Raw genomic sequence first — 22009 nt, 5'->3', positions numbered from 1 at the left:
GTGATCAAGGTGAAGGCTAGGCTGGACTGGAAAGGTGATGGCTGGAGAGCTGGAGGGAGCCATTCAGGACACAGGCGGCCTGTCACCTCCAAAAGGGCAGGAGCCACGTCCACTCTGCTGCCTGCTGTGTATTAACCCAGATATGCCTACTGTGTATATATGCCCAGTTGTCTGCTTACCAGAGACATTTGATAAATGTTTGTGGCTGGACGTGGAGGGGTGAAGAGGGGAAAGAAAAGAGAGAATGACCTTCAGGTTTCTCCCTGCAGAGTAGACCTTGAAGGCCAACAAAGGGCCACGGAGGCCAACAGAGGGCTCCACAGAAGGTCTGGGAGCAGGGGAATGATCAGCAGGGGAGAGCAGGTCTTTGTGCACGCAGGGCCTGCGTCACGTGGCCCCTCCGTCTCCAGCCAGTCTTCCATCTATCACACTCCACTCTGGCCCCTCCAGAAGGTCCCCTGGCTGACATCCCCTCCCCAGCCTCTGGCCCCTCCACACTCCCATACTGGCCTTAGGAGACTACTGCCTGGTTCTTCTTCTTCTTTTTTTTTTTGTATTAATCATGTCTTTCTGTTCTGTACATTTTAAAAATCATTTTCATACTTTGGCCACCTGATGGGAAGAGCTGACTCATTGGAAAAGACCCCAGTGCTGGGAAAGATTGAGGGCAGGAAGAGAAGGGGATGACAGAGGATGAGATGGTTGGATGGCATCACTGATTCAATGGATGTGAGTTTGAGCAAACTCCGAGAGATGGTGAAGGACAGGGAAGGCTGGTGTGCTGCAGTCCATGGGGTTACAGAGAGTGACGTGACTGAACAACAATAGTTGATTTAGTGTTGTTTCAGTTTCAGCTGTACAGAACAGTGAGCCAGTTTCACATATACACACATCCACTCTTTTTTTAAAGTCCTTTCCCATATAGGTCATGACAGAGTATTGAGTAGAGTTCCCTGAGCTATACAGTAGGTCCTTATTAGTTATCTATTTTGTATATAGTAGGGTGTATATATCAATCCCAGCCTCCCAATTTATCCCTCCTTCCCACAGTCTGATTCTTTTTTAAAGCCATTTATTGATTTCTTTCTTTCTTTTTTTTTTTTACTGTATGACATGGCATGTGGCATGTGAGGTCTTGGTTCCCCGACCAGGGATCAAACCCGTGCTCCCTGCAGTGGAAGCAGGGAGACCACAAGGGAAGTTCCCCCACAGTCTGATTCTTAAACCATGCTCTTTTTCTGCAGGACTCAGTTTGCAGTTGTGTGGCCACTGGTGGGCTTCTGGGTTTAACATCAGATTCCCCCATAGAGTGTGAGCTTTGCAATAGACGGAACCTGCCTTTTTTATCCCTTCTCTTTTTCTTTTTTCTCCTTTCCCTTTTTGCCAGACACAACTGAGCAACTGAGCACACACACACATGGAATTACTAAATTGCATTTCCCATTAAGAATCCAGATGATGTGACTATAATATCAAATTATGTTTTCTGTCCAGAAACCAGTGTCACTGAGAATCTTCCGTTACAATTCCTGGAATCCGGGCTTCCCTGGTGGCTCAGGGGTAAAGAATCCTGCCAATACAGGAGACATGGGGAACCTCTTGTTTTATTTACCATTATATCCCCAGCACCTGGGACTGAGCCAAGCATGCAGGAGAGGCCCAATATACTTTTTAAAATTATTTATTTTTATTGAGATGTAATCAGCATATAATATTGTACTCATTTTATTCGATTCAATGTTTGTATATATTGGGAATTGATTACCACAATAAGTTTAGTTAATATCTGTTAGCATACATAGTTTCAAATTTTTTCCCCTGCCACAAAAACTTTTACCATCTACTGCATATTTGTATATATTGTATATTGTATATTTTTACCATCTATTGTATATTTGGCAACTTTCAAATATACATTGCAGTAATGCAAGGAGATCCAACCAGTCCATCCTAAAGGAGATCAGTCCTGGGTGTTCATTGGAAGGACTGATGTTGAAGCTGAAACTCCAATACTTTGGCCACCTGCTGCAAAGGACCAACTCATTTGAAAAAATCATGCTGGGAAAGATTAAGGGCAGGAGGAGAAGGGGATGACAGAGGATGAGATGGTTGGATGGCGTCACCGATGCGATGGACATGAGTTTGAGTAGGCTCCGGGAGTTGGTGACGGACAGGGAAGCCTGGTGTGCTGCAGTCCATGGGGTCACAAGGAGTCGGACACGACTGAGCAACTGAACTGAACCGAACTGAGCATACACACATGGAATCTATTAGGGCTGTTTTCAGCTGCATGTAACAGATTACCAGACAAAAATAAGTATCTAGATTTGGTAGCTCTAAAATAAGCTTAGCAGCTCAGGGCTGTCCCAGGCTTTCTGCTCTGTCATCTCCTGTGTATTGGCAACATCTGGCCGTATGGTCACAAAGTGGTTGCTACAGCTCCAAGATTCACACCCTCATACGCCACCAAACAGGGAATTAACGAGAGGAAGCTAGCAACAGGTTTTTCTCCTTTAGGAACTCTTTCTTCCTCAAACTTTATGGGCACAAGAACCACCTGAAGAACTTCTCAAATCAGAGTCCTGAGCCCCTTCTGCAGCAGTCCAACTCTGTGGGTCCTGGGTAGGGCTGCACTGCTCACAAGTTCACAGGTGCTCTGAGGCACTGCCCCAGAGAGAGTGAACAGTGGCTTGGGACGGGGTTGTGATTTACTCTGGTATTATCCTTGTTCCTTGGGAGAGAAAAGGCTGAGGAAAGGATTAAAGTACTGATATTTTACTTGAGAGGGTTCCCTGGTGGCTCAGTGGTAAAGAATCCACCTGCCAATACAGGAGACGTGGGTTCAATCCCTGGGTTGAGAAGACTCCCTGGAGAAGGAAATGGCAACCCACTCCAGTATCCTTGCCTGGGAAATCCTATGGACAGAGGAGCCTGACGGGCTGCAGTCCATGTTACTGTTGTTGTTCAGTTGCTAAGTCGTGTCAGACTCTTTGTGACCCCCATGGATTGAGGCACACTACGCTTCCTCATCCTTCACCATCTCCCAGAGCTTGCTCAAACTCATGTCCATTGAGTTGGTGATGCCATCCAACCATCTCATTCTCTTGGCACCCTTTCTCCCCCCACCCTCAATCTTTCCAGCATCAGGGTCTTTTCCAATGAGTCATCTCTTCGCATCAGATGGCCAAAGTACTGGAGCTTCAACTTCAGTGTCAGTCCTTCCAATGAATATCCAGGGTTGATTTCCTTTAGGATGGACTGGTTTGATCTCCTTGCCATCCAAGGGACTCTCAGTCTTCTCCAGCACAATTCGAAAGCATCAATTCTTTTGTGCTCAGCCTTCTTGATGAATCAACCCTCACATCCATACACGCCTTCTGGAAAAATCACGGCCTTGACTATATGGACCTCTGTTGGCAAAATGATGTCTCTGCTTTTTAATATGCTGTCTAGGTTTGTCATAGCTTTCCTTCCAAGGAGCTAGCATCTTTAAATTTTACACTGTAGTCACTGTCCACAGTGATTTTGGAGCCCAAGAAAATAAAATCTATCACTGCTTCCACTTTTCCTCCATTTTAAGCCAGATTTTTCACTCTCCTCTTTCACCCTCATCAAGTTCCTCTTTGCTTTCTGCCGTTATAGTTGTATCATCTGCATATCTGAGGTTGCTGATGTTTCTCTCAGCAATCTTTATTCTAGCTTGTGCTTCATCCAGCCCAGCATTTCGCATGATGTACTCTGCATACAAGTTAAACAAGCAGGGTGACAATAGACAGCCTTGACATACTCCTTTCCCAATTTTGAACCAGTCCATTGTTCCATGTCCAGTTCCAACTGTTGCTTCTTGACCTGTATACAGGTTTCTCAGAGACAGGTAAGGTGGTCTGGTATTTCCATCTCTTTAAGAATTTCCCATAGTATGGTGTGATCCACACCATCATCGACATTAGCGTAGTCAGTGAAGCAGATGTTTTTCAGTTCAGGGGGTCGCAAAAGAGTCAGACATGATTTAGTGACTAAAACAACTTTACTTGATCTAAGCAAGCCCAGAGCGACAAGGGTGAGGAACGGGAAAGATGCAGAGTCATGAGATGGGATGCCTGATACACTGGCTACTGTTTCCCAACAATCTGCAGAGACACAGCAGGCCATTCAGAGGCTGTATTTACTTGGCACAAGAGACTTTTCTGGAAGGGCTGAAAGGAGGAAACTTGGAGGAGGCAGAGGTGTTCACTAGCACAGCTCCCTCACCTTTCATCTCCTGTCCCCCATGTTTCTGAGGAGCTGATGTCTCCACAGTTCTGGACCACATCAACCAGCCGCTGGGCTGCCTTTTAGGAAGTCAGGTTTCATGGCCCAAGGGTGGTCTTTCATCCAAGTCTGAAAGTAGAGAGGCGACTGGGTGCAGGTGGGGTCCAAACAAGAGCTGCAGAGGCAGCTGAGGAGTCTGAGGGATCTCATAGAGTCTGTGTCCTCTGCATTTAGGACACTGCAAACTGGTTGGGTCCAAAACAGATTTTTCAAATTGGACCAAAAAAATTTATTGATGGATTGATCGTGAATGGAGTGATGGACGGGCAAAGAGAGAAATCAAAGTTTTAGTGGATGATGGTGCTATTTACTTAGATGGGGAAAGCTTGAGGGAAAGATACTTTGTTAGGAAAATTAATAAATTTTTGTTAGATGGGTGACGTCTATTAAGTTGTCTAAGTCTGAATTTGAGGGGAGAATTCTATTTGGAGATAGGAATTTGAGTCACTGTCATGTAGATGGTGGGCTTCCCAGGTGGCTCAGTGGTAACAAGTCTGCCTGCCAATGCAGGAGACACAGAAGATGCATGTTCTATCCCTGGGTTGGGAAGATCCTCTGGAGTAGAAAACAGCAACCCACTCCTGCATTCTTGCCTGGAAAACCCCATGGATGGAGGAGCCTGGTAGGCTACACGCCACAGGGTGACAGAGAGTCAGACACAACTGAGCACGCACACATGTAGATGGTAAAGTCAGAATACTGGTTGTCAACATCGAAGAAAAGAGGTCGGTTGAGAGCAAAGAGGAGATGAGGCAGAATTTTTGACTTTGGCAAGATGTACACCACTGTGGCTTAACAGGTGGGTGAGAGGCAAAGCTTCCTCATTAGAGTGGGCTGAGGAAAGACTAGGGGAAGAGGAAGTGGTGATGGAGAAAACAGACAAGTTCCTTGAGTAGTTTTGCTGTAAAGGGGAGCAGAAGAATGGGGTGGTGACTCCAGAGGGCCAAGGGAGGATGCTCTTGAGGCAGGAACAATCCAGAACAGGAGAAATGGATAAGGCAGGAGAGAAAGGGGGCACCTGTGTGGGTTTAGTCTCAGAGGAGCTGAGAGGGATGGATCTGGACACCAAGTCAAAGGCTTGGACTAGAGAAGAGAGGTGTTCCCCCACCTTTGGGAGATATGCAGGTGGCAGGAAGACAAGGGGGCTCCTCTCAACTGCATCTTCCATGACTATGAAGTCTGAATGGAAGTCACCAATGGGATGGAGACGGGGTGTTGCAGATGGGAGAGGAGGTAGTGGGACGGAACAGACTGAGAGAGGAAAGCTGAGTCTTTCAGAGAAATGTAATAGAGAGGTTGGCAGTGTTTGGGGCCCATTTGAAATGTGGTCTAAACTGTGAAGTGAATCTGGCTGCATGGTGGTAGGTGTCCTCTGCAACATTCAGCTGCTTGTGTGTACATGCTGGCTAAGTGCTTGGCGAGAGTGATGGAGGTGGGAGAAGGGAGCTGAGTGTCACTTCAGTGCTGGACAGTGGAACCTAAGGTGTGAGAAGGCAAATGAATACAGAGAGAAGTAGTGACTGGAGGGGAAAAAGTAAGAAAGGTCAACGAATTGGGAGTTTGGGGTTGGAAGAGACTAAGTTTATCATATAAAGGCATTTCTATAAAGTAATGGTATTTACTATAAAGTAATGGTAATTTACTATAAAGTAATGATAATTACTCATTACTATTGAGCAAACACACACACGTTTTTAAATACCAAAAGCAGCTAAAATTTTTTAAAAAACATCTAAAAGATAAAAAATACACTACATAGGAACTATATACAAAAGACTTGAAATACACATAAATATAACACAAAATGGTACTGTAAAAGGAGCATTACCCATCTCCAGACTATATTAAGTGAATAAGCAGATAAGAAAGGGGGAATATCACATTATTTATCTGTTAAAAAATTTTAAGGAAAAAAATTAAACAAAAAGTCCCTCAACAGGAAGCGAGGGCATAAGGTAGAGGATGATTGGATGTTGTTTAGTCGTTCAGTCGTGTCCAACTCTTTTGCGACCCCACAGACTGTAGCTGCCAGGTTCCTCTGTCCATGTGATTTCCCAGGCAGGAATACTGGAGTGGGTTGCCATTCTCTTCTCCAAAGGATCTTCCTGACCCAGGGATAGAACCGATGTCTCCTGCATTGGCAGGTGGATTCTTTTACCACTGAGCCACCCTGGAAGCCAGAGGATGATACAGGAACAGAAATTAGACTTGTCTGAGTATATTTTAAAGATTAGACCTGGAACTACATAATTATTTTACATAAGTAAAATTAAATGAGGGACTTCCCTGGTGGCCCAGTGGTTAGGATTCCACACTTCCACTGCAGTGGGCATGGGTTCGATCGATGGTCCAGGAACTAGATTCCACATACTGCAACTAAAGATCCTGCATGCTGAAACAATGAAGATCAAAGATCACACAATCTGCAAATAAGACCGGGTACAGCCAAATAAATAAATATTAAAAACAAAATATTCTGAAGTCTTGAATTTGAACAGAAAGTATCTATGTGTTTTATCTTAAAATATGTATACTAGCTTTGTGCCCTAAAAAGGCCTAGAAACAATGACCAACACAGCAGCAATGGGCCTTCTAGAGCCTAGATTTACCTCTCATCACTAAAAAGAATGATGGATTTTGTTGTTTTGTTCTATTCCCCTAAAAATAACTGACTCCAGGTCTGGAGCAGAAAATGGACAAGATGTGTTTGGAACATCTTATCATTCTAGATAGCAAAGAAGTTACCAAATATTACTATCAAAAGGGTTCTATCAAAAGGACTTGGAAGCCAACTTGAAGAGACTGCCACTGGACAAAATTAAGGACAATTTAAGCATCATTGATGTTTAATAACTGCAATGAACTGAAACACATAAAATTTATTTAATTCAGTAACTATGATACTAAAAAAAAAACAGCCTACTGGTCACTTTTGGAGGGTGTCAGTAAATCACCTCATTATTTAGAAAACTGGCAAAAAATCTGGACACTTTTCCTCTTTCCAATATAAACGGTAATGTAGACAAGTTTCCATTTATAATGGTATTTCAGGTATTATAAGGAAGAGGAATGGTAAAAAGACATTATCACCATTTTGCAAACTTGGATAAATTAATGGATCTAAGCATTGAGCTTCAATGGCTGCAACACAGAAAAAGACACAATCAGGCATGATGCATCTTTGATGAAAACATACACCACTATCTATGAGGTTTTCTTGCCATTAAAATCTGAATTCACTCACACTTCCAGATCTATTCCTAATTAACAGGAAATACAAAGGTTAAAGAAACCTGTTAAATGACACCTTAGCAAAAGCCAGACTGGGAAAGAAATGGAGAAGAACCTACCAGCTCAAAAAGACTTCAAGAAATATGCTAACTTTAATATAAAACCCTGTTTGGATTTTCAAATAAACAAATTACTGAAAAATAAAGACATAGAAATTTTTTTTTTTAAGACATAGAAATTTGAGAACTTCAGTATTTCATAACATTAAGGAATTAATGTTTTTGATATGCTGATATTATGATTGTGTATCTTAAAAAGTTCATATCCATATATACTGAAGTACTTATGGATGAAATATGATGTCAGGCTATGTATGGTTAAGAGGAATAAGTAGACTGGTATTAAATTAAGACTGGCCATGCATGAGCTGATAAATACCGAAGCTATGTAACATGTATTTCTTTTCAGTTATTAAGTGAACAATGCAAAGAAACAAAGGAAAACAACAGAATGGGAAAGACTAGGGATCTTTTGAAGAAAATTAGGGAAACCAAGGGAACATTTCATGCAAAGATGGGTACAATAAAGGATAGAAATGGTATGGACCTAAGAGAAGCAGAAGATATTAAGAAGAGGTGGCAAGAATATGCAAAAGAACTGTACAAAAAAAAGGTCTTAATGACCCAGATAACCACAATGGTGTCATCACTCACTTAAAAGCCAGACATCCTGGAGTGTGAAGTCAAGTGGGTCAAAGCAAGCATTACTACAAAGGTATTGGAGATGATGCAATTCCAGCTGAGCCATTTCAAATCCTAAAAGATGATGCTGTTAAAGTGCTGTGTTCAATATGCCAGCATATTTGGAAAACTCAGCAGTGGCCACAGGACTGTAAAGGTCAGTTTTCATTCCAATCCCAAAGGGCAATGCCGAAGAATGTTCAGACTACCGCACAGTTGCACTCATTTCACATGCTAGCAAGGTAATACTTAAAATCCTTCAAGCTAGGTTTCAACAGTATATGAATAGAGAACTTGCAGATATACAAGCTGAATTTAGAAAAAAGCAGAGGAATCAGAGCTCAAATGGCCAACATCCATTGGCTCATAGAAAAAGCAAGAGAAACAGAAAACCATCTACTTCTGCCTCATTGACTATGCTAAAGCCTTTGACTGTGTGATCACCACAAACTGGAAAATTCTTCAAGAGAGGAGAATACCAGACCACCTGACCTGCCTCCTAAGAAATCTGTGTGCAGGTCAAGAAGCAACAGTTAGAACTGGATATGGAACAACAGACTGGTTCCAAATTGGGAAAGGAGTTCATCAAGGCTGTATATTGTCACCCTGCTTCTTTAACTTACATGCAGAGTACATCATGCGAAATGCTGGGAAATATCAATAACCTCAGATATGCAGATGACACCACCCTTATGGCAGAAAGTGAGGAACTAAAGAGCCTCTTGATGAAAGTGAAAGAGGAGAGTGAAAAAGCTGGCTTAAAACTCAACCTTCAAAAAACGAAGATCACGGCATCCAGTCCCATCACTTCATGGCAAATAGATGGGAAACAATGGAAACAGTGAGAGATGTCATTTTGGGCTCCAAAATCACTGCAGATGATGAATGCAGCCATGAAATTAAAAGATACTTGCTCCTTGGAAGAAAAGCTATGACAAACCTAGACAGTGTATTAAAAAGCAGAGACATTACTTTGTCAACAAAGTCTGTATAGTCAAAGCTATGGTTTTCCCAGTAGTCATGTACAGATGTGAGAGCTGGATCATAAAGAAAGCTGAGCACCGAAGAATTGATGCTTTTGAACTGTGGAGGCTGGAGAAGACTCTTGAGAGTCCCTTGGACAGCAAGAAAATCAAACCAGTCAATCCTCAAGGAAAATAGTCCTGAAAATAGTCCTGAATATTCATTGGAAGGACTGATGCTGAAGCTGAAGCTCCAATACTTTGGCTACCTGATGCAAAGAGCCAGCCCACTGGAAATGACCCAGATGGTGGGAAAGATTTGAGGGCAGACAGGGGCACCAGAGGATGAGATGGTTGGATGGCATCATTGAGTCAATGCACGAGTTTGAGCAAACTCAGACAATGAAGGACAGGGAAGCCTGACATGCTGCAGTCCATGGGTTGCAGAGTTGGACAAGACTTAGCAACTGTACAACGTGATAGGTACACTGGGGTTTGTTATTTTACTTTTCCATGTTTAAAATTTTTCATGACAAAAAAATGAAAAAAAATTTTCCCAAAGGTCTCCATGACTTCAGCACTCACTGGAAATGTGTGATGACAGAGGGAACAGGGTATCTGGGCTAAACTTCAGGATAGTTTGAGGGATGGAATGGGTATGGTGCTTTTACCAGAGCAGAGACCAGCTGGGGAGGTTAGTTTGTGAGCAAAATGAACTCCATGTGGGTCATGCTTAACTTGGGGTGTCTGTAGTATGTCTAGATGGGATTGCACAGGAGAATCTGTGCAATGATGGGAATACTAAACTCCAGAGATGTGGGTGGAAGATGAAAATGGGAGTCACTGGATGACATTCCTAGGAGAAACTGTAGAAAAGAGGATCTCAAAGGAGTCTCAGTGGTCATAAGGCAAAGACTTGGATAAACGGTGTCTTAGAAAATGGGAAGGCCCAGGAAGAGATCCAGAGCAGCTTAGATCTCACAACATACAAAAAATTAACTCAAATGGTTCAGAGCTAAATTTAAGAATTAAATTTAAAACTTTTAGAAAAACATTAAGTGTCAATCTTTATGACTTTGAACTAGGCAATGGACTTATCACAATCAATCAAAACACACTATTAAATAATAAAACCCGGCCCTCAGTCAGATGGGCATGGAGACACTTTCAGAAATACCTCGATGGCTGCCCAAGGAGAATCCCAAGTTCAGTTCCAAGTAGCTTGTATTGGCTGGTGGTGGTGGTACTGGAAAAAACTAAACTGGTAAAACATCTGACTGGTGACTCTGAGATTATGTAACTACCTAGGAAATGGCAACCCACTCCAGTCTTCTTGCCTGGAGAATCCCATGGACTGTAGCCTGCCAGGCTCCTCTGTTCATGGGGTCACAAGCGTTGGACACGGCTTAGCAACTAAACCACTACCATCACCACCTTGGGTGTTGAGGTCCATCTCCTTGAGTTCCATATCAACAGAGGACCTATTAAATTCAATGTATGGGATACAGTTGGTTAGGAGAAATTTGGTGGACTGAGAGATGACTATGATATCCAAGGCACAGTGTGCCATCATGATGTTTGATGTAACGAGTCATGTACAGTAAGTATGTGCCTAACTCGCAGAGAGATCTGGGACCAGTGTGAGAACATCCCCAGTGTTGTGTGGCAACAGAGTAGATGTTAAGGACAGAAAGGTTAAGGCACAGTCCACTGTCTTCCCCAGAAAGAATCTTCAGTACTGACACTGCTGCCAAAGGAACTACAACTTTGAAAAGCGCTTCCTCTTGGAGTCTGTCGCTGTGCCTGCTCTCGCCCTGCCAGCACAGCACGAGCAGTCTACAGGGATGCTCAGACAACCGCTCTCCTGGATGAAGATAGCCTGTGAGAAAGTGAAGCTGGGGCCCAGCGGCAGACGTTGTTTTATAGGTAACTGTCCTGTGACGTCAGTGGTGCAGTGTGTTTGCCACTCTATCATATAGCTAAGCAGAACATGTCCTTAATCTTTGGATGCTGAGAGATGGGATGGGCTTTGGAGTGAACATGGCAGTTCAAAAAAAATTCCTTCATTTTTTGGACCTGCGTGTGTGTTTTGGAACACAGCTGTTTCCTTCTTGAATTTCAAATATAAAGACTGCTATAGTCACATGACAAGAAAAGATAATCCCACAAGATGGGAGTCCTTGCAAATCATATATCTGAGAATCTAGTATGCAGAATATATAAAGAACCCCTGCACCTCAACAGAAGACAACTCAATTAAAAATGGGCATAGGATCTAAATAAATATTTCTCAAAAAATAAATAAATTTTCTGGCACTCCACTGGTTAAAACTCTTGTGCTTCTATTGCTGGAGACATACATTCAACCCCTGGTTGGGAAACTAGGATCTCACAAGCCCTTGGCCAAAATTTAAAAGATATACAAATGGCCAATGCACATGAAAAGATGCTCAACATCCAAGTCATAAGGGAAATGTAAATCAATACCACAATGAAACATCACTTCATACCCACCAGAATGCCTATAATAAAACAGGAAATACATGTTGGTGAGGATGTGGGGAAAATGGAACCCTCATTTGTCACTGGTAGGAATGTAAAATGGCACGACTGCTATGGAAAACTGTTGGTTCATCAAAAAGTTAAACATAAGAGATACCATATGCCCCAAAGATCTGAATACATGTCCATACAAGAAACTCATATACAATATTTTAAGCAGTATTCGTAATAGCCAAAAAGTGGAAACAACCTGAATGTCCAACTCATCAGTGGATAAAATATGGTTTATCATCCATACGATGGACACTTGGCAAGAGGAATGAAGTACCTGCAACCAACTCCATGGATGAACTCTGAAAACATGCTTAGTGAAAGCAGTCAGTCACAAGACCATGTATTCTAAGATTTCATTTAGATGCAATGTCTTTGATTGGCGAAACTCAAGACAATGTGGAACTCTATTTCAATAAAAATTAATTAAAAAAATTAAGACAATGGGGATTAGCAGTTGCCTAGGGTTGGTTGGAGGGGTAATGGGGAATGACTGCTAGTAGGTATGTGGTTTTTCTGGAGTGCTAAAAATATTCTGCAATCAGATAGTGGAAACTGTTGTACAAACTTGTGAATATTAAAACCATTCAACTATGTGTTAAAATGGTGGAATTTACGGTGTTAATTTTTTCTCACCTTGAAATAAGGTGGGGGGCCTGCACTCAGCAATATTAAATGCTGTAGTCAAGCCAGGCAAGGTGAGGCTTGGAGACATCACAGGACTGGACTGTAGTGGTGAAATCCACTCACAGTTCTTCTGTTATCATCTCTACCCTATTTAATTTCAGTAATTCTGGCTGAATCCTCAACACATTCTGTGGTTCCATCCCTCTTGCCACGACCGTCTTAAGAGTGAGCAGGTGATCTACTTTTGACCAATCAGACTCAAGCTACTGAGGCACATCAGTGAAATAATTCATTATTCTTAAGAAAAAAAAGAAATTATCTTCTGCCTCTGCACACTGGAGTGAAGCTGAGGTCTGGAGCAGCTGACTGGGGAGGGGTGGTGGGTGGACCACACCCTGAGGGCAGAAAAGCTGGAAAGAACCACCTGGGTTCTTAGAAGCACTCTAAGAAAAAAGCCAAGATTTTTCTTAGGGACAGAAATCCTCCTGTTTAAGCCATTTTTTTTTTTTTTAAGAGTCAAGAAAGCAGCCCAAGGCAGGTTACTGGCAACTCTTCCCAAATGGGCTTGGACACAAGGCATGCGGAAGGGAATCTGTTTTTTTTTTTCTATGTTCAGGTCAGGACTGCCACTGATCAAGCTATTAAGATTGTCTTAAATGTTCTTACAAGGTTTTCACATTTACCTTCTTGATTTTTAAGCCCAGGCACTCTCATGCTCCACAGTTAGTCAAATCAGTAAATATTTTCCAGGAAGGGGGAAAAAAAAAAAATTCAAGCTCACCTTCCTCATCCTAATTTCTAGGTAACAAAAAAAAGATGCTTACTGAATATAATCTAAGCCAGTCACTTCACTTCTGAATCACTTAACCATAAAATGGGGATAACATCTACATAGACTGACCCAAAGGACAGAAAGTGGCCAAACTCCTAGCCTGGTCTATGTCTCAACAGGTCTCAACAATCTGAACTCTTAACAAATACTGATAAGGTAACCTTAACTGTGGCTTTCTCAAATCCGGCAACTTCTGTGCAATACCAAGTTGCCATACCCCAACTCTAACAGTTGTTAACAGGCTCCACTTGAAAATGACACCATCCCTGAATAAAAATTAACAACCAACACCCTAGAACTATTTCAGCAATAATGGAAGCAAATGCCTGAAATTGCCTAAGTAGGCAAAGTATACCTTCTCCAAATAGTGCCCCCTAATACAAGTCGAACTTTGAAATTATTTTTCACTCAAGTCGGGGGTTTGAACCAGGACTTTGCTACTCCTTAGATGTACACATAACCTTGAACAAGTTTCCTCATCTGAGCTATTTCCCCATTAGTAAAAAGGGTGTTAACACTTAGATTACACAATTGTCTCAAAACTGAAGGTCAGAGATAATAAACAGAAAAGTTACCGACAAAGAGCTTAACACTGAAATGAAAGCTCTACCTTTTTGACTAGAGGGATAAAGTAACAAGGTTTTTTAAGAAACTAGCCTCCAACTTATTGGGCTGGCCAAGAAGTTTTTCTATAAGCGCTTCCAAATTTTTGGCCAACCCAACATTTTAACTCCCCTCATATAAGACCTGTGAAATAAGGTCTGTGAAAGCAAATTCAAATTGCAACTGTCAATTACAAGTTTGATTTCCTAACAGATGAGTTCTTGCTATTTTCCTAAAGAAACGGGTTTCTCTGAAGGGTCTTCAAGCTAAAGCAATGAGTAAAGTCCCCATTAACATCTTTGTTTCTGGAGCTAGAATACTTCACCATCAAGAAATTTATAATCACTTCTCAAAAGCAGGGTGCCATCTGCCTTACACATCCCATGGCCAACTGTGTAGACACCAAAGCACTTCCTTCTCACATAATACATAGCTGTTATCTATCAATTTGCTAACTTTACAGAGACCTTAAATCCGAGTGAAGTGGAAAGGCTCTTTTGCTGTCACCTACCAGGCCAAAACCTCAGACCTACCAAATACCTGCATTTAAAACTACACTTCAGGTAAAACCAAGTACAGAAACCACTTCTCTGCTCCCAGCCTCTCACCACCAGTCTGCTCCTGGGATCTTTCCCAACTCCATGTACCACTGTGTTCCATAGATGGACCATAAAGATCGACTGTACATGGAGCCTCTACACCTCACACCAGAATGCATCCTGTCCCAAGAGACTTGGGAGAAACTAGGCTCCCCCACTCCTGGGAAAAGATTAAAAGCAGCATTCCAAGCCAAACTGTATCCAGCTTTATTAAAGATACTTTTCATAAACAATCATGGTATTTCAGGCAGGACATGGGCAGACAATCGTTAACAGTATACAACTTTCAAACTCCCTTTTTCAATGGACTACCAAAATCAGAAAGCCACTATAAAACCCAATGAAATCTTCATGTGATGCTCTGAACAGGGAAAGTTTAGAGTGAGGGTTGACATTTCACATTTAGCATGTTGTTTAACAACTTTTCACAAGCCGACCCTGACTTTCAGGAAATGGAAATGGAAATGGCCGAAGTACCACTCTGAGGAGCCACAGTTTAAAAAAGGAACCGCTGCTCTTTTGAAGGACGCCATCTCAATGGTGACACTAGGAAGTCCAGATTGCCTGACATACTGGTCATCAATTTTGGGGGGTCGCTGGGTTCAGGTTCCAACAGGTCTCTGGGTTTAGGGGAGTCAAGTCTATGCTGAGGTGGAGAGGGAGAGAGGACATAAAAACTAAATTTTAGTTTCTCCACACCACAAGGTGTTTGTGCCAAGGTGGCTAATGTGTGTCAACATCAAGGAATCCCTCCTTCCTGGGAACCAAGAGGAAGTCTCTCAAAACTAGACGGGAAAGGTCTTTTTCCCCCACGTCAATTCAGCTTCGGAGACATTCTGTTAGTGACGTGCCCTTCCCCCAAAAAACAACAATGAAGTGTTCTGTGTGCTAACAACATAGCTTAAAAAAAAAAAAGTAAAACAAAATTCTGCATTTTTATAAAACTTGATAAAAAATAGTATTTCAAACTGTACAGTCACCAGAAGTACACAGTTATCAAAAATGCACACACTTCACTTGGCATCTCCAGCACCTTCAGCTTTCTGTGCCTGAAAGAAAAGGACAGAAGAATACAGTAAGTAGACTTGGAAACTATCTTAATTCATATCTCATTTACAGCACTACTCTGCTCCCAGAACCAAGCTCAGTTTTTAGGTATTTTGACACTGAGACTCAGTACTTCTTTTTAAAATGACTTACTAGGTAACTTTACTAAGTCACTTCCCCTCTGGATCTTCCTGTAAAATTGGGGAAGGGGACACATCAGCACAAGATCTGAGGTTATTCCCAGCTTGAAAACTATGGTGTATCGTGAGTGTGACACTTAAGGAAAGGACAAGGCTCTCATATCACAGCTCCATATGCTGGATGGCAGAGACTTCAGGAATCCAGATTAAATTCACAGGGGGAAAAAAAAAAACATAAGCAAACTCTTGATTAAAAGGGTCACTTGGGAGTGATGCAGATGCAAGAAAAAGCCACAAAAGCTTTTGGAATCAGTAACTGAAAGAAAGTGAAAATAGCAGTTGTACCTGGTCTGTTTTGGCATCTCCATTTTCTGCAGGGTTATTCCCATCCTTGCCAGCATCAGCTTTCCCCTTTTTCCCTTTGGGTACCTTCTCTCCCTTCTAAAAAGGGGAGGGAGAAAAAAAAAGCTGTTTCTCATTTCGCATCACTAGGATAAAGCTCTGCACAGGACACATTTATCAAATATAAGACAAACGCCTTCCCTATTGACAGACAAAACCAAACTGTGGTCTTCAATATACAAAATCTTTCAAGTAAAAATAACAGAATAAGACAGCTTAAACACTTGGGTGTTTTAATACTCAAGTGCAGAATTTTCTGTAGACTGAAGACAGAGGTTTTGGTTAAGGACCAGCCCTAGTAACTTTGTCAAATCTCAACTTTGTGTCACCAAAAGAATGTTGTTTATAGCAGGTCTCCCTGTCAGCAACATGAGAAACTATTCAGACTTTTGTGTAAATCCTATAGGCAATGTTTGTCTCACCATCTTGCTCACCTTCGCAGGGGCCTTTTTAGGCTTGGGCTCTGGCTTTGGAGGAGCAGGTTTCTTATATTTGGGGGAGAGAAGGGAAGCAGAAAACATTAGTACAATAGAGCAAAGAAAACAACCCACAACCAAATTAGTGTCACTGGCATAGAAGTTTCTCCAATTTTGTAAAGTTTGCGGTGGGCTTTGGATTAGAATTTATCTTCAGAAACCCACTCAAGCAACACCCAGAAGTGTCCCACTTTGGCTACAGTCAATACAATTTCAGAACGAGCAAACTCCAATGGGCAAGAGACTGACTAACTCATAGGAAGTAAAGGGAATTGTTTTTCAATGCTTTTTAGTTTCAGGGAATAACTTGAAAGTTTAGAGGCAAACACACTTACAGCAGATAACCTTGCAGATCTTCTCTGTGGCTGTTTAAAAAAAAAAGAAAAGAAAAAGAAAGTTACAAATAGGGCAGTCGAATTACTTAAAAATACGTTTTTGAGCTAAGTTGTTCTGGACTCCAGGGACTACAGAGAGCTTACTGAGAGGTAAACTCAGGACTAAGGATATGGTCTGGGCTCCACTGAAGGAGCCCAAAGCTTTGTGAGATTCCAAAAGTAGAAAGACTTACTTCGTCCTTCACCTTGGCTTTATCTCCTTTAGCATCCCCTTCAGCCTAAAAAAGAAAAAAAACAAGCAAAAGCTAAGAAAGCTGCAGCTTCTGAAGCAATTCTTAATGATTCAGTAAACTTAAGTCCCGGGGATGGGGGTGGAAATCAATGGGAATCTTGTACACAACTTTTTCCAAGACACACAAAACGTCAGTTTGTAGCATCTCCAGCTCCTCTGCAAATCCTCCAAGTGCTTATAAAGCTCTAGGAGTGATCTTGTGTGTCCAGTTGCACGCCCGAGCAGGCTCCAATCGCGCAGAGACGGCGAGTGTACGACCCCAAGCAGCCTGGGGAGGCGCGGGGAAACCTGGAGCGAGGCGCGCGAAGTGCGGCCCGCGCCGCCGCGCCAGGCAGAAGCAACAGCTGCACAGGGAGCAAACAAACCCCTCCGGGGGCGGGGCCCGAGCGCCGTAGCCATGGCAGCCGTCGAGGGCGGGAGACGGCAGGCGCACGCAGCCGAAGGGGGGGAACCCGTGGGCGGCAGCGGCGCGCACCGGCGCCGAGTCTCGTGCGCTGGGGCCGTGGGCGGTGCGCGAAGGAGGCGGGGCATCACCGAAGCCCCGCCCCCAGGAGGGAGGTCCCGCCCCCTCACGGCGGCGGTTTTTTGGCGGCAGCGCGTTCCCCCCGCCCGCCAACCCCGAACGCCGCCTTCCCGCCCTTTCGGGTTTGAATTGCCCGCCCGCGGGGAAGGGACTGGAGGGGGGCGGGGGGGGAGAGCTTAGCCATGGGGCGAGGGGGGGGCGCGGGGCGGGCACGTCGAGCCCGAGGGGAGCGGGATAAACAGCCGCCAACATGGCTCCTCCCGCCGCGGCCGCCGCTCCTCCAATATGGCCTCTGGCGCCCGCGGGCAGACGAACCGCGCAGGGTAGCCCGGGGCCGCCTGACACCGCCTCGAGACGCTGCACCGGGCGGCTGAGCCTGCTCCAGCATCGCCGCCGGCTCGCGCGCCCCGAAGCCGAGGAGAGCGGCGGAGCAGCATTGGCGGTGGTGGTAGTGGCGGCGGCGGCGGCGGCCCAGCGCCTGGGGCCCTCGCGCCACGTACCTTTCTCTTGGGCATGGTGGCTGCGGCGGCGGGACGTAGGCGCTGGACACGGGGATGCAGTGGCGCGCTGGCTTTAAATCGGTCCAGGGGTCGCTCTCGCCTCTTCTTCACACTGCTCGGGCTCCGGGGGGTTTATAAAGTTTTTATAGCGCTGGGAGCCCCGGACCGGTTAGAACCGGATTTCACCTCCCGCCGCCGCTCATTGGCCCAGCTGGGGTCACGTGGGCGGGGTTTAAACTCACCTCCTCTGGAGGGAGTGAGGAGGGGGGCATCGGGGGGGTAGGGCGCGCGAGACGGTGGCGCGCCGAGGGGGTGGGGGCGCAGTGGGGGAGGCGCGCGTCGAAGGCAGTAAATGGTGGGGGGGGTGGTTGTGGTGGTGGTGTGAGTCGGCAGGCTCTGGGTTTCGGCTCCCGCCAAGAGCTTGGCGTTTGCAAACTACCAAGTTCCTTCCACCTTATGCAACCGAGCTACCCACTTCTCCAAGCCGTGCGACACTTAGGGCGCATCTCAGCCGCTTTCCTTCCTGTTCCCGCTGGGGGCCCCAGAAGAGGGGTTTGCTAGGCCTGGCCGCACTGCCCTTCTCTGCCGGAGGCGGGAGGAAGCGCGCGGCTTGGAGGCACGGGCTGCAGTTCCCAGGGCCGAGGCTGACGCCTGAATTGGGGAAAGAGCTGGGAAGCCAGCTTGGCGCAGCCGGACGTGCATCCTTCCAAGCTGCCACTCAGAGGAAGCCTTTCGTGCACCTCACCTGGAAGGCGGACCATTCGAGGTGGGGTGGGGGATCCAGGGGGGTAGACTATATGCGTAGAGGTGCCTTTCGGGTGCAGTGGGGCAGGTAGGAGCTGTCCTTTCAGCACCCGTTGCTCAGCCGCCTCCCCAAATACCAATGAAGCCCCCCCGCGGCCCCCTGAAGCCTGTCGGGCGGCTGGGCTCCCTTAGGTCCTTGTATTCCCGGACCTCAGAACCCCGCCACCGGATGATGGAGAGTGGCCGCCAAGGCGGCCTACTAGCACTCCCCTCCCCCTAAGCTCCACCCGCTTCGGAGACATCAAGCTCAGCTGCCCCCACCCGACGCGGCCACCAAGCCTGGGCGCTGCAAACGCAGCTGGCGAAATCCCTCCTTCCACACTGGCAGGCTGGCTTCCTTTCACTTGCGCGATGAAAAGGAGGGTGGAGGAAAGTGTCCAGGGATTAGGGAACAAGTAGAGGAACAGGTGTTGCGATGGCAAAAGGGCTCTTCCAGTGGCTCCCCCCGCCCCGCCCCCAGAGCCAGGGATCCTGGAAGTGGCCGAGTGCACCTGAGGGAGGTGGACAATTGCTGCAGCAAAACACGGTCTTCTGTTGCACTGTTCGCAAACAAGTTTTACCTCTAAGAATTTTAAAAATTCTATTTGACACCCAAGAGAACACAACACGATAAATATCCTCAAGTGGGGGGGGGGGGCGGTTGGCTCACAGGTGGGAGGACATTTAAATAGGTCGCACCGAGTTTCTTGAGGCAAGGGTTGAGCTGGTTTGTACAAATCATACCGGTGGAAAGCAATCACAGTGACTTCGTATCAACTACTTGCAGCCCGGTTCGGGGAATCCATGATCCCTCAGCTTCTTTCCCCACCTCCAGTGGCTCCCGAGGCAGCCACTCCTGGCCCCTCCCCCACCCTGTGTACCTCTCCCAGAACACAGGACCTCAGGCCAGAGAGATACTTGCCCATTAATCACCTCTGCGGTACCCAGAAGAGAGAAAAGGACTCAACCACCATGCTCATAGGGCAGATTCCGTTTGCTGCCTCCAGCCCCTCTTTCCCGCCTTAATTGTAGGGCTCTGCCGTTATAGCCGCATAATTCATGCCTCCCTAATTAAGGCTGTCAACAGCCTCATTGTAAAGCTGGAAAATGTACAGCACCTGCTCTCTGGGAACCCTGTGCCAGGGATTGGTAGTGGGGAGTGCCAGGTGTGTGTGAGGGATTTGCCAAAGGGTGCACTGATTGGCTTTTCCATCGCAGTGTCTGGCATTCATGCCTGATTCTGGGAGCAGGGATGATGGCCAAGGGGTCTCTTGTGCCAGGTATCCAGGCACAGAAAGGGGAGGCGACTGGAATACAAGGAAGTAGGGGTTTTAAAGAATATGCTCTTAGCACTGCTTGCAAGACCCCACCTCTCCCCTAGAGGGAGGTGCTGGGGAAATAGTTTGCAGAAAGCAAAATGGGAAGCCACAGCGTTTGGTTGGTATTACTCACTGGTGCTTGCTGCTGTGGGGCACCAGAAGCACGGAGTTGCTCACACAGACAGCTCTTCAAAGGCACTAATCCTCTCAGCAGCTCTGCAGCCAGGCCTGCCAGGGAGAGGTAAGAGAAAGGACACAGCCCTTGCCTTGGTTCTCTTCTCCCTGCTGGGCAACCTTGGCCCTCACAAGCTGAGACTCTGCCATGCTGAGACTAAATAATCTCACGGCCTGCTTAGGGGGCCAGGTCAAAAGCTGAGAAAAGCCTCAAAGGCTGTGGAGATGGGAAGCAGAGTCGGAGGCGCTGAGGGCAGGAGGCAGTCAGTTGGGAGAAGGGCTGGTTTCTGTGCTCTTGGTCCTCATGTGATCCATGGAAGGCAGCCTGTGCTAGATTAGACTCACCAGGGCCTACAAGCTCTTCTGTTACCCTGTGGCAATGGAGGGGGCAGTCTCACTGGGGAGCTGAGCCTGGCCCCATGCCCTGCAAGAGGAGGAGAAAAGCTTGTGTGGGCTGAGTCGACAATAGGTAATTGGATTGTAATCACCCGCCTGGCTTCCTCGCACCATTGGGGGTGCAGAGCCTTTCAGCAAGCAGTCAGCCTGGCGTGGTGGGAGGGGGTAGAGATTCAATAGCAAATCCCAGGTGGAGAGCCAAGGGGGAGGAGCAGCAGATGGGCAGATTTTCTGTCTCTCCCGTCCCTTTGCCTAAATCTCGCTGGCCACCTATTAGCGCTTTACCAGCAAATCCACGGTGGGGCCACAGTTTTTGTGATGGCTAAGATGGATGGGTAAAGGGCTAAGGTTTGGGGGAGACCTCTTCCCCCAAATTTTGTGTGTTGAAGGATGTGCTGGTGGAAAAACAAAGTGCACCTAGGAGTACAGGCAGAGGTGGCAAAGATGGAAGAGCTGGGGCCCTCTGCTCCCCAAACCTACTGTGATCACAGCTAGGCTCAGTGTACTTGAGACTCACCCCCGTCCCTCTCCCCAGCGGCACTGTCCCAGGCCACCCGTAGATATCTGGCCAGCAGACGGAGCCTCTGGGGCTCCCTTGCTAAGCCAAGGAACACAATTCATCAGCAGGAGGGAGGTGCCTTTCACCAAGAAAAGAAAGGGGAGTGGGGCCCTGGAGGCCAAGGGTAGGGCAAAGTGGCAGGAGGCCAGCCTCACTCAGGCTGATGCAGTGCCCAGATGTGCCAGCCAGTCAGCCCGCTTGAGTTCCAAGGCTTGCAGGAAGCCCTGGACCCGCTCTTCCCGTCTGGCTGAGAGTTTGTGCAAGCGTGTCCGTCGGAGCTGGGGGTCCCCACTGGCCGGGAGCCCCTCTTGCAGCAGCTGCTCTGTCACTGCAGCCTGGTCCCTCTCCAGCTGCTGCCTCTTCCGCTCCTCTGCATACATGTCTCGGGCCTTCTGCTAGAGAAAAGCGGGGATTGGGGTGGGGAAATCATCTTTAGGCTTGGGTGGAATTGGGATGGAGGAGGTGGGGGTGGGGCACAGCACTGGCCAAGTTAAGTGCAACATGGGGAGTCTGGACCACATTTGGAAAGATCTGGGAGTAGGTGTGCAATGGGTGGTGCCCACGTTGTACAGGCAGGCTGCTGCCAGTTCTGGATCCATGTTGGT

The 22009-nt window shown here is 46.1% G+C and overlaps 2 protein-coding genes across 3 annotated transcripts in view; both read right to left on the bottom strand.

The window, feature by feature from the left end:
* Window positions 1-6183: 6183 nt before the first annotated feature.
* Window positions 6184-18380, bottom strand: HMGN2 (high mobility group nucleosomal binding domain 2). Its single transcript, XM_061148290.1, has 7 exons — window positions 18174-18380; window positions 17092-17136; window positions 16859-16888; window positions 16482-16532; window positions 15991-16086; window positions 15471-15507; window positions 6184-6703 (listed from the first exon to the last, which is right to left on the bottom strand). Exons 1-6 carry the CDS (start codon window positions 18186-18188, stop codon window positions 15472-15474), a joined length of 273 nt encoding a protein of 90 aa, XP_061004273.1. The 5' UTR covers window positions 18189-18380; the 3' UTR covers window positions 6184-6703; window position 15471.
* An 874-nt stretch (window positions 18381-19254) lies between these two features.
* DHDDS (dehydrodolichyl diphosphate synthase subunit) overlaps window positions 19255-22009 on the bottom strand; it is a 34231-nt gene continuing 31476 nt past the window's right edge. Inside the window, exon 9 of one of the 2 annotated variants that reach the window (XM_061148288.1) lies at window positions 19255-21799. In XM_061148288.1, coding sequence (XP_061004271.1) covers window positions 21560-21799 — 240 coding nt within the window. In that variant the 3' untranslated portion in view covers window positions 19255-21559. The remainder of the gene's footprint in view (window positions 21800-22009) is intronic. The other variant, XM_061148289.1, reaches the window with a different exon arrangement.

Source organism: Dama dama, chromosome 8 (assembly GCF_033118175.1).
Source record: "Dama dama isolate Ldn47 chromosome 8, ASM3311817v1, whole genome shotgun sequence".
Classification (NCBI taxonomy): Eukaryota; Metazoa; Chordata; class Mammalia; order Artiodactyla; family Cervidae; genus Dama; species Dama dama.
This window is presented reverse-complemented; position numbering and strand designations above follow the sequence as displayed.

What these genes read in the sequence shown, in the direction of transcription:
- HMGN2 (XM_061148290.1), bottom strand. An exon ending in AAGCCAAGGTGAAGGACGAA is followed by an intron (nt 16,889 to 17,091) that starts GTAAGTCTTTCT and finishes TTTTTTAAACAG; the next exon opens with CCACAGAGAAGATCTGCAAG. An exon ending in GATCTGCAAGGTTATCTGCT is followed by an intron (nt 16,533 to 16,858) that starts GTAAGTGTGTTT and finishes CCCAAATATAAG; the next exon opens with AAACCTGCTCCTCCAAAGCC.